At 41.2% G+C, this 12500-nt stretch overlaps 1 protein-coding gene across 2 annotated transcripts in view; it reads right to left on the bottom strand.

The window, feature by feature from the left end:
• The window catches only part of kcnn1b (potassium intermediate/small conductance calcium-activated channel, subfamily N, member 1b), a 42775-nt gene that overhangs the window by 11388 nt on the left and 18887 nt on the right, over positions 1 to 12500 (bottom strand). For both annotated transcript variants that reach the window (XM_053625866.1, XM_053625865.1), the window contains 2 exons: positions 6613 to 6708; positions 5811 to 6229 (listed from right to left, as the gene is read on the bottom strand). In XM_053625866.1, coding sequence (XP_053481841.1) covers positions 5811 to 6229; positions 6613 to 6708 — 515 coding nt within the window. The remainder of the gene's footprint in view (positions 1 to 5810; positions 6230 to 6612; positions 6709 to 12500) is intronic.

Genomic DNA, 12500 nt, shown 5'->3' with positions numbered 1-12500 from the left:
CATAAACCTGCAGGATTTACTACCGACCCTGAATAACCAGCATGTTTAAATCAGGGCGTGGCCAAAACATCAATCATGTGACCAAACACTGCAGATTTGCATTGCTGCATTGTTTTGAGCCTGTTAACTTCCGCCACTCTGAGCTAGTCAATCAGCCATCAGCCAACCAACCATCAGCCAATCAGCCATCAGCCAATCAGCCAATCAGCCAATCAGACGGCTTTGTGTGAGTCGGACAAATCCTGTTCATCTTATTAGATTAAACAGATCAGCGCATCACGACTCTCGCCAGCGCTTCCTCAGGACGATCTGCTGTAAATAAGTATATAAATATACACAAAGCTCAATATCGGGATCTTCCATAAGTTTTGGCACCTGTTTGCAGGAACAGGATGCCTCCAGTGATAGAAGTTAAAAGATTATATCATATGGGAGAATACACTTTTATGAAATTAGGTATTTATATTTAACACTTTAAGAAATAAATTTAAAAGAATCAAATTTATCATTTATATCTAATAAGAAACATATATTTTTAAATTAAATTAAAACCCTCAAGGTAGTGGACAGCCCGTAGATAAAGCTGAATGAACCGTCATTAAAAAACACGTATTATCTATGTGCTTATGAATGTGTATATTGTACACACATCTTTATATCATTTAAATAAAATGAATATAGCAATTTGCATAACATATAAGTGTATTACACATTATATTGTATCATATTATTTATTTAGCTTATATTTTATTTTAGTTTTATATATATGGTTTATTTTCTAGTATATTCCTCTTATTAAAGTGATTTGCTAATATACTTAGCGTGCTAGTATAAATTCATGCATTAGCATATTAGCGTGGTAAGAGAGTGTAATTTAAGCACCTACATTTGAATTTCCACAGCTAACATGTTATAACCATATTCAGTAATTTAACTAGCAACATTTTTAGCAAACTGTATCTAAGTAGCAAAGAGAAAACCTTTAGAGAGCTCTTGCTCTTGCTTGTTTTAGGGTAAATATTTGATTTAAAAGCAATAATTAACATTATAATTCTTTGCCTTATTGTAACACTGGACAGCGCTGATGTTTTCTTGCTAGTTGAAGGATGAGCTGTCTGATTTCGGGAGCGGGATGTACTTTCCATTACGGCTCATCTGAGAAACCCAATCACATTAGAAAGCTGATCTCCTTACGAGCTCTGAAACACACGATCGATACGGATCAGATGTTGATGCAGGAAGGAGAATCGGGTCTGACTGTGCTGGATAAAAACACAGCCAGGTCCAGATACACTGCGTGTGTGTGTTAGCCGTGTGAGTTAGCGCTGCCGGTCGTTTGCTAGCAAGTTATCTGCATCTGCGTCGTGTCTACATCATGTCTGCATCATGTCTGCGTCGTGTCTGCGTCATGTCTGTCCTGCGCTCCAGTTTTCTCAGTTATAGAAGATCAGTCAGTGCAAAACTACTGCATAAAGCAGAGCATAGTATAAAGTCTGCTAGCGAGCTAAGCGCAGCCTGAGGCGTCAGTAATTCAGCTATCGCACTCCACTCGAGATGGATGTGGAAATCGATTAGAGAGTTCAATTTCATGTAAAAGTCTGTCTAAAGTGTAAGAATATCTGCACAGATAAACAAATACACACTTAAAAGACTTCCGCTCAAACTTAGAGGCTGTAAGCTAAGGTCAATCACATTATCTTCTTTGTTAGCACATTAGCTGAGTTGGCTAGAAAATATGAAGTGCATCAACTTAGCAAGCTAATACATGCTAAACACATTCACCTTTGTAGCAAAAACATTTCAATAGCTTTGTCTTAGTTTGCTAGTATAACCTCTGCATATTAGCATGGTTAGCTAGTATATTTTATGCACAATACATTTATTGTTAAAATACTACATATGGAGAATATTAGCGTAGTTAGCAACACGTTTTTTTAGTTAGCTTGCACAGATGAAGCAGTTTAACATTTCATGCTCGGAGTAGTTGCATATTTTGCTAGCAAATATTTAGCACATCAGGTTAGTTAGCTGGCTTAACTCCAAACTTAATCCCTTAAGCTTAGTTTATTAGTATACAGTTAGCTTATTAGCATGGAAAGACGATATATTTTAAGCGCATGTTTGGCTTATTAAAATCATATTAAGGTACTAGATGTTGAGAATATTAGCCTATTCAGCTAGCACAATTTACGTATTTTAGCTCAGTTTGCTAGCACATATGATCTTTAATATCTTAGTTAGCAAGGCGTGTTATTTTAGTTAGCTTACACATATACACTACCTGTAAGGAATGTTAGCTTATTTAGCTAGCACAAATTATGCACAGTCAGATGCTACGTTCAGCTTCTCAGTGTCTGTGTGTGTTTTTCTAGCAGCCTATAAACGTTGGCTAGTGTGTGTGTGTGTGTGTGTGTGTGTGTGTGTGTGTGTGTGTTTGCTGACGGCATTGTGGCTCTGTATGGACCATTTATGTGTCTATTAATCAATCAGAGCTCGTCCTGCGTCCCGGCCATGAATTTAAAGGACGACTCATTAAGCTGAGTGCTATTAGCCGAGATTTAAAGCTGAGACACGAGCGTTGGTGTTTCGGGGAAAAATGCAGAGGGAAATGTGTGTAAACTATTCCCTCTGAGGCTACGACATGCTGAGCTAGCAGATTTAATCCCTCCAAAATCTTCATCATGGCTACCATCAGCCAGGAGAAACACACTGGTTTACCTCACAACACGGCAAAGCTAAATGATCCGTTAGCATCTTAAAATGTTTTTATAACTGCTGTAATAACTCACACAGCACTACTGTGCCGAGGGCTAAGAAAACCTTCCTACATCTACTGACATTTATATTATGTACGTTAGCATAATGGGCTAGCAAAGGACAAACATTATTTGTTACTCATATATTAAGTACATTTGTACGGATGTTAAGCATATTATTTTAAATAAGCGAACACATAGTAAATAAATTAGCTTAGCAGGCTAGTACGCATTAAGTAAACAAGTTTAACTAGCTAGCACACAAACACTCATATTACATGTTACACGCATGCTACGTAAATCCTGTTCCTGTGAGGTAAAATTAATATTAATACTTTAAAATGGACACAAATATGATTAGCATGTAGGCTAAATTCTCTCAGACAAAATGCCAAAGCATTTTCAGCTCCAAAAGTGCTTTAAAAATATAACGACGACAACAACAATGAGCAAAAAAAAAAAAAGGAAAAATATCATACAAAAATCATAAACATTTCACAGGCGAGTCGGTGTTCAGTTCATTCACAAACATGTCTGTCTGTGAGGGGAAACACATCATGCGTGCTAACACACACCCCTCAGTGTCTTTCCACAGCAGCCAGCGGGATGGGATGGGATGGAGTGTGAGGAGAGCGGGAGCAGGCGGTTTGGATCATAATCTGGGGAAAAGGGAAGTGTGTGGAGATTAGCCACCGGGCTCGCGGTGACCTGATTAGCTTAGCTTAGCTTCAGCGCTCTCCCTCAGCCTGGGGCGTTGAGAAGCTAGACAGAGTCGTCTTCACCTTCCCCCAAGATATGGGCCAAATACGTTCCCCTGGCCAGAATCGCAAGCCAGCACAGGTCAAAGGTCAAAAAAAAAAGAAAAGTAAAAGAGGCCTTGGAGGGGAAAAACACAAAACCAGACCTGCCAACCCTGAAGAGGAATAATGCGTATTACATTTATTATTTCGTAACTTCTTACACAAGTCTCCTGTCAGAGGTAGAACCTGGAGTGTGTCTACACGGGGTTTTACGGTAACCAGCACGTGTTCTTGGGGGGAAAGCTGTCATGTATGTATGTTTTATTTGAGATGTCGACGCTATAAAAGTTTACACACACACTCACGTTCTTTCTTCCTGTGTTAGGATAAAGATGTTATAATCAGTGATTTATAGGAAAGTGTGTGTGTAAACTTTTATAGTGGCTACATTTTACAGACAAGTGGCAGCTTTCCCCCCTGGTGGTTACCGTAAAACCCTGTATATTTATATACACACACACACACACACACACACACACACACACTCCAGTTTCTATGGCAACGGGCCTGACCATGCTATTCAAACGCATCTGCGCTGACCGGCACCGGAGAGCAAACAAGCGTATTTAATGACTTTCTAATTATAATTACTGAAACATGTTCGATTTGACACTTTGTTGTCTAACAGTTTAATCACTTTTTCCAGTCAAAATTCTCGCCTTTTTATCTTGTGGCTGAAAAAAGTACCATTTTCATCTGAATAGACTTCAGCGGCCGTGGTAACCGATGCTAGCGTGTGTAGCGTTAGCTACGTGGAACACACACTGATAGATTTTATTTCACGTTAATGAACATTCTCCTTTTCCCGCAACAGAAACCAGCGCTCAGGAGAACGAGAGCGTCGGCTGAAACACTGCTCATGCGAGGCAGGCGGAAAGGGGCGGGGCTTCCAGGGGGTCAGTTCATATCAGCGAGTTCAAAACCATCAATTGTTCCAGATTCATTTGTCGCTTGTCTCTGCTGTTTTTATTCAGGAGGAAAGAAGAGAAGACTGCTCTTTTGGCGGGTTACAGAGAGAGAAGTCGTAGCAGCGCACTCCGATGTTAAAATGCGGCGCTCCTACGCAACATGCGTTAAAGTTGGCAGGTCTGCAATACCATGAGGATGAAGACAGCCATGTTCACCACACATGGTGTCTGAGGCCCCGCCCACACATACCGATATTTCTGAAAATGTCGTTTTCTCTCCCGTCCACACAAAAACACCGGTTTGGTGTCACTGAGAACAGCTTTCTGAGAAGTGAAGTAATGTTTTCATGTGGACGTGAGAAGCGCTGTGCACGCCCAGCGAGTGTGTCTCGTGTGTGTTAGAAATGTGCTATGACTCCATCGATCATGCTTGCTGACCAGGGTGTTATGTCTTATTCGATAAAGGTGTTTGCAGATTAATTTTTGCAAATTGAGACAGAATATGTTTGATCTGTACTGCTCCTGAATCCGCCGCTCCGACGCCGCAAGCCGAGAGATTTAGATTTAGTCCCAGAGAACACGCCGTATTCAAGTTTAACATTAAACACTAGTTCCACTCCGCTGTCATTTTTTTTGTTCTAGAACTAACTTTTAGCCATGTTGGTGTTTTGCCGTTTTCTCCTTCTCGATACACAGCTCTGAACGTTATTCTCGAAGTTTGACAGAACTGTTTATGACACACTGTCGCCACCTACTGGGTTGGAGTGCTTATGTGAGCTTATTCAAATCGCGTTTGACATTTTTATGTGTGAGGAGATAAAACCGCTTTTTAAAAAATAGATAAAAAAAACTACATTTTCAATAATATCCATATCTTTGTGGGCGGGGCCTGAGAAAGTGAAAATCCCAAAACCCTAACAGTGATACGTAATGTGGAGATTGTTCACAGCTCTGCACATGAGCGCTGATAAAACTGAAGGATAAAAATGATCAGATTTAAGAGTTTGGGATCTCCGGCATGTCAGCAATGCAGTGCACCAGGGGACGAATGCATGATTGCTGATCTGCAGAATCCAGACAAAGCTTGATAACATCATCGGCCAACCAAAGGACAGGCACTGATTTTTTTTTCCACTGATGACAAAACAAAAAAAACCCCCAAAAACAAACATAGACTCACTTTGGACCCCTATCCAGCAGCGATGTAGGGTGGGGGGTGGGAGGGGGTTGGGGGAGGGGCAAAGAACACAACAATGAACAATGTGAACAGTAAAATAACAATAAGAAGACGCACGGCGAGTTTTTTTATTTCCCCAAATCATCCGCGCGTTGTTTCGCTGTCTCACCTTTCACACACGCGCACCGTCCAGGCAGCAATGATCCACGAGGAGATGCTGAAGACCAGCAACACGGTGCCGGGGCAGATGGTCATGAGGGTCTTCATGACGAAGCGTGTGTTGAAGTTGATCTTGTTGAGGGCGCCGATGCTGCGCGACGAAGCGTCCGTGAACAGTTTGCTGTGCAGCAGCATGACACGGCCGATTAAATAGAGACGCAGGAACATGGGGATGGACAGGATGATGTCCACGTCAGCGTCGGCCACAGACGGTGTGTACGTGAACGCCAACCGTGCTGTCCACGTGAAAACGTACTGTCCCGGGATTGGGTGGATGGCGCACACCAGAAGCTCCAGCACGATGAACAGAATGCGCTCGTAAGTCATTGCTATCCGCCAATCGTCCGCTCCGTTGTCCACCATGAAAAGCTGTGACAAAGACAATAAAGAGACTGACGTAAACAGCTTTTGACACTGTGCTATTTTTGGAAATGCCTACAAAGGCTTAAAATCTTTTAAAATGATGACTGACATATCTTCATTATCTCTCCTATTAGCCATTAGCTCATTTCTATTAGCTTCAGAAATAATTGCTTTATGTATCTCTCCTGGGATTGTAACAGTGCAGTAGAATGCTACATGTACTATAATGGAATTACAATATGTTATTTTATTAATAATTCATTTATTTTGTATTGTATATATTTTGGTGATGCTTAAAATTATTAGGATTTGGCACAAGAGCCAGAAGTATAATCTATTAAACCGTGCCCGTCGCTCTAATTGCCTCCAGAGCTGAGTCGGCCACTTACCTGAATTTCTCGTGCATGATACATAATAATCAGACCGAGGAGGATTAGAGTGGAAAGGCTGATAAGGCATTTCAGTGCAAATGAATATGAGGATTCCTGCAAAAGACACAAAAAGAAAAGTTCATGTTTTTTACATAAAAGACATGAAATGAGAACAGACTGCATTCATGTTTTGTTTATTATGCTGCAACATAACATCAACACTGAGGTACTCCTGTTAAACATGTTACTGTTACTGTAATCATGGTTTAAATATGATATGTAAGGAATGACACACCATCCTCCCATCCATTTTCTGTGACGCTTATCGTACCCAGGGTCATGGGGAGCCTATCCCAGGGAGTTTGGGGCACAGGGCATGGGATGCCTACCCATCACAGGGCACCATCACAATCACACACACATTCACAATTTGGAAATGCTAATCAGACCACAGCGCGTGTCTTTACACTGGAGGAGAAAGCCTCTAGTGTAACACCACAGCACTACTGTTACACACCGCAACCATACTACATCAGCACTGTATTGCATACCAGTAACAGTAATTTTACTGCAGCGTGTAACTATAATACTGCAGTGTGTTATAAAACTGCAGAATGGAACAATAAGCCTGCAGTGTATAACTGTTGGACTGCAGTGTGTTAACCATAGGGTAATGATATGTAATAGTAGTACTGTTGTGCTCACTGGTGATGTAGTGTGTAACAGTAATACTGCAGTGAGGAACACTACAGCACTAAACACTATAAAGATATACTGCTATAACATCTGTATTGCAGTATGTAACAGCAATATTGCAGTGTACCACAGTAGTACTGCAGGCTGTAACAGTCATACGGCCGTTTATAATAGGTATACTGCAGTGAGTAACATTATTGTGCAGTGTGTAACTATACTGCAGTAACAGCAGTATTACAGTGTGTAACCGTAATACTGCAGTGTCGCAATAGCATTATAGTGTGTAACCATAGTAAACCATCTAAAAGTAGTCCTGCAGTGTGTAACAGCTCTACAGCAATGCGTAACACTAGACTTACAGCGTTTAATTGTGGTACAGCAGAGTGCATCATTAATGTTGCAGCGTGAAACGGTAGCATGGCAGAGTGTACCACAGGCTGAAACTGTAGTACTGCAACGTGTCACAGTAATACTGCAGAGTGTAATAGAAACACTGCAGAGTGTAACAGAAACACTGTAGAGTGTAACAGAAACACTGCAGAGTGTAACAGAAATACTGCAGAGTGTAACAGAAACACTGTAGAGTGTAACAAACACTGTAGAGTGTAACAGAAACACTGTAGAGTGTAACAAACACTGCAGAGTGTAACAGAAACACTGCAGAGTGTAACAGAAACACTGTAGAGTGTAACAAACACTGTAGAGTGTAACAGAAACACTGTAGAGTGTAACAAACACTGCAGAGTGTAACAGAAACACTGCAGAGTGTAACAGAAACACTGTAGAGTGTAACAGAAACACTGTAGAGTGTAACAAACACTGCAGAGTGTAACAGTGGTACAGCAGAGTGTAACAGAAACACTGCAGAGTGTAACAGAAACACTGTAGAGTGTAACAGAAACACTGTAGAGTGTAACGGTGGTAGAGCAGAGTGTAACAAACACTGCAGAGTGTAACAGAAACACTGTAGAGTGTAACAGAAACACTGTAGAGTGTAACAGTGGTAGAGCAGAGTGTAACAGAAACACTGCAGAGTGTAACAGAAACACTGTAGAGTGTAACAGAAACACTGCAGAGTGTAACAGAAACACTGCAGAGTGTAACAGTGGTAGAGCAGAGTGTAACAGAAACACTGCAGAGTGTAACAGAAACACTGTAGAGTGTAATAGAAACACTGTAGAGTGTTAGAGAATAAGAAAAACTGCAGAGTGTAACAGTGGTAGAGCAGAGTGTAACAAACACTGTAGAGTGTAACAGAAACACTGCAGAGTGTAACAGTGGTAGAGCAGAGTGTAACAAACACTGTAGAGTGTAACAGAAACACTGCAGAGTGTAACAGTGGTAGAGCAGAGTGTAACAGAAACACTGTAGAGTGTAACAGAAACACTGTAGAGTGTAACAAACACTATAGAGTGTAACAGAAACACTGTAGAGTGTAACAGTGGTAGAGCAGAGTGTAACAAACACTATAGAGTGTAACAGAAACACTGCAGAGTGTAACAGTGGTAGAGCAGAGTGTGACAGAAACACTGCAGAGTGTAACAGAAACACTGCAGAGTGTAACAGAAATACTGTAGAGTGTAACAGTGGTAGAGCAGAGTGTAACAGAAACACTATAGAGTGTAACAAACACTGCAGAGTGTAACAGAAACACTGTAGAGTGTAACAGAAACACTGCAGAGTGTAACACTGGTAGAGCAGAGTGTAACAAACACTGTAGAGTGTAACAGAAACACTGCAGAGTGTAACAGTGGTAGAGCAGAGTGTAACAAACACTGTAGAGTGTAACAAACACTGTAGAGTGTAACAGAAACACTGTAGAGTGTAACAGAAACACTGCAGAGTGTAACAGTGGTAGAGCAGAGTGTAACAGAAACACTGTAGAGTGTAACAGTGGTAGAGCAGAGTGTAACAGAAACACTGTAGAGTGTAACAGAAACACTGTAGAGTGTAACAGTGGTAGAGCAGAGTGTAACAAACACTGTAGAGTGTAACAGAAACACTGTAGAGTGTAACAGAAACACTGCAGAGTGTAACAGTGGTAGAGCAGAGTGTAACAGAAACACTGTAGAGTGTAACAGTGGTAGAGCAGAGTGTAACAGAAACACTGCAGAGTGTAACAGAAACACTGCAGAGTGTAACAGAAATACTGTAGAGTGTAACAGAAACACTGCAGAGTGTAACAGTGGTAGAGCAGAGTGTAACAAACACTGTAGAGTGTAACAGAAACACTGCAGAGTGTAACAGAAATACTGTAGAGTGTAACAGAAACACTGCAGAGTGTAACAGTGGTAGAGCAGAGTGTAACAAACACTGTAGAGTGTAACAGAAACACTGCAGAGTGTAACAGTGGTAGAGCAGAGTGTTACAGAAACACTGTAGAGTGTAACAGAAACACTGCAGAGTGTAACAGTGGTAGAGCAGAGTGTAACAGAAACACTGCAGAGTGTAACAGAAACACTGTAGAGTGTAACAGAAATACTGTAGAGTGTAACAGTGGTAGAGCAGAGTGTAACAGAAACACTGTAGAGTGTAACAGTGGTAGAGCAGAGTGTAACAGAAACACTGTAGAGTGTAACAGAAACACTGCAGAGTGTAACACTGGTAGAGCAGAGTGTAACAAACACTGTAGAGTGTAACAGAAACACTGCAGAGTGTAACAGTGGTAGAGCAGAGTGTAACAAACACTGTAGAGTGTAACAGAAACACTGTAGAGTGTAACAGAAACACTGCAGAGTGTAACAGTGGTAGAGCAGAGTGTAACAGAAACACTGCAGAGTGTAACAGAAACACTGTAGAGTGTAACAGAAACACTATAGAGTGTAACAGAAACACTGTAGAGTGTAACAGTGGTAGAGCAGAGTGTAACAAACACTGTAGAGTGTAACAGAAACACTGTAGAGTGTAACAGTGGTAGAGCAGAGTGTAACAAACACTGTAGAGTGTAACAGAAACACTGTAGAGTGTAACAGTGGTAGAGCAGAGTGTAACAGAAACACTGTAGAGTGTAACAGAAACACTGTAGGGTGTAACAAACACTGTAGAGTGTAACAGAAACACTGTAGAGTGTAACAGAAACGCTGTAGGGTGTAACAGAAACACTGTAGAGTGTAATAGAAACACTGTAGAGTGTAATAGAAACGCTGTAGAGTGTTAGAGAATAAGAAACACTGCAGAGTGTAACAGTGGTAGAGCAGAGTGTAACAGAAACACTGTAGAGTGTAACAGAAACGCTGTAGGGTGTAACAGAAACACTGTAGAGTGTAATAGAAACGCTGTAGAGTGTTAGAGAATAAGAAACACTGTAGAGTGTAACAGTGGTAGAGCAGAGTGTAACAGAAACACTGTAGAGTGTAACAGAAACACTGTAGAGTGTTAGAGAATAAGAAACACTGTAGAGTGTAACAGTGGTAGAGCAGAGTGTAACAGAAACACTGTAGAGTGTAACAAACACTGTAGAGTGTAACAGAAACACTGTGGAGTGTAACAGAAACACTGTGGAGTGTAACAGAAACACTGTAGAGTGTAACAGTGGTAGAGCAGAGTGTAACAGAAACACTGCAGAGTGTAACAGAAACACTGTAGAGTGTAACAGAAACACTGTAGAGTGTAACAAACACTATAGAGTGTAACAGAAACACTGTAGAGTGTAACAGAAACACTGTAGAGTGTAACAAACACTATAGAGTGTAACAGAAACACTGTAGAGTGTAACAGTGGTAGAGCAGAGTGTAACAGAAACACTGCAGAGTGTAACAAACACTATAGAGTGTAACAGAAACACTGCAGAGTGTAACAGTGGTAGAGCAGAGTGTAACTGAAACACTGTGGAGTGTAACAGAAACACTGTAGAGTGTAACAGAAACACTGTGGAGTGTAACAGAAACACTGCGGAGTGTAACAGAAACACTGCAGAGTGTAACAGTGGTAGAGCAGAGTGTAACTGAAACACTGTGGAGTGTAACAGAAACACTGTAGAGTGTAACAGAAACACTGTAGAGTGTAACAGAAACACTGCGGAGTGTAACAGAAACACTGCGGAGTGTAACAGAAACACTGCGGAGTGTAACAGAAACACTGCAGAGTGTAACAGAAACACTGCGGAGTGTAACAGAAACACTGCAGAGTGTAACAGAAACACTGCGGAGTGTAACAGAAACACTGCAGAGTGTAACAGAAACACTGCGGAGTGTAACAGAAACACTGCAGAGTGTAACAGAAACACTGCGGAGTGTAACAGAAACACTGCGGAGTGTAACAGAAACACTGCAGGGTGTAAGAGTAATACTGCAGGGTGTGATTACTGTTTATTAAATGGACAAGCATAACTGTAACATTTACCAAAATATTCTATTATATTAAATCCGTTTAAAATGAATGAACACGGTCAGTACTACACGTACGCATGCCTTACTAACAATATCAGTGTGTCCCAGACATAATGCGTGAGCAGTGTAATGTCTCGAGGTGACCTGCTCTCAGGTGACATTTCTCTCTAATAGCATCAGTGGAAATGAATGTCATTGAAGTTATCTGACCGTGCTAGCTTAACAACAACACACTCTCCCTCTCCACAAAGAGACACTCCCACATTACGCAAAACATCTGCAGTCAGTTTCCTGAACCAAACACAACAGGGCAAAGGAAAAATACCGCCATGCTGGAGAAAGCCTGAAATACACTGACCAAACGTTCATCAGAAACTGCTAAATAAAATCCTGTTTTGTCCATTTATGCATCCTTCCTTTCTTTTTCACTATTCCCTTTTCTCTTTCATCACTTCATCATTTCTCCAGCTGTTTCTTTCTTTCCCTGGTGTGCTCACGCTTTCTTTCTGAAATGTCTGAATATCAGAGAAAGGTCCGTGGTTTCTGAGAGGATTTTTGTCTCAGTTTTCAATAAAGTACTTCCTTTTTTTCAGCCGAGTAAAATCTCGTATTACTTTATTATATCGGATTTAATAGCCGATCAAATTAAAGCAGCTTTTGGAAGTGCACTCAGACTCGCATCCGTCATCGGAGACTCCAGACCTCAGCGTGAGTGATTGATTAAATCAGAGCTGGATGCTCGGGATCGTGGTGTTCTTCAGCTCAGCTCTACTCGCGCTCCTTTATCGCGCCGAACGAGAGCAGGCTGAGAGGACTCGCTCTTAATTATAGTCTCGCTCAATTATTTAAGCGACGTTAACAAGCTTGTCTGTGTTAGGAGCC

The sequence above is a fragment of the Ictalurus furcatus genome, chromosome 5 (genome assembly GCF_023375685.1).
Source record: "Ictalurus furcatus strain D&B chromosome 5, Billie_1.0, whole genome shotgun sequence".
NCBI lineage: Eukaryota > Metazoa > Chordata > Actinopteri > Siluriformes > Ictaluridae > Ictalurus > Ictalurus furcatus.
The sequence above is the reverse complement of the archived record's forward strand: the minus strand, read 5'-3'. Positions and strand labels throughout refer to the sequence as shown.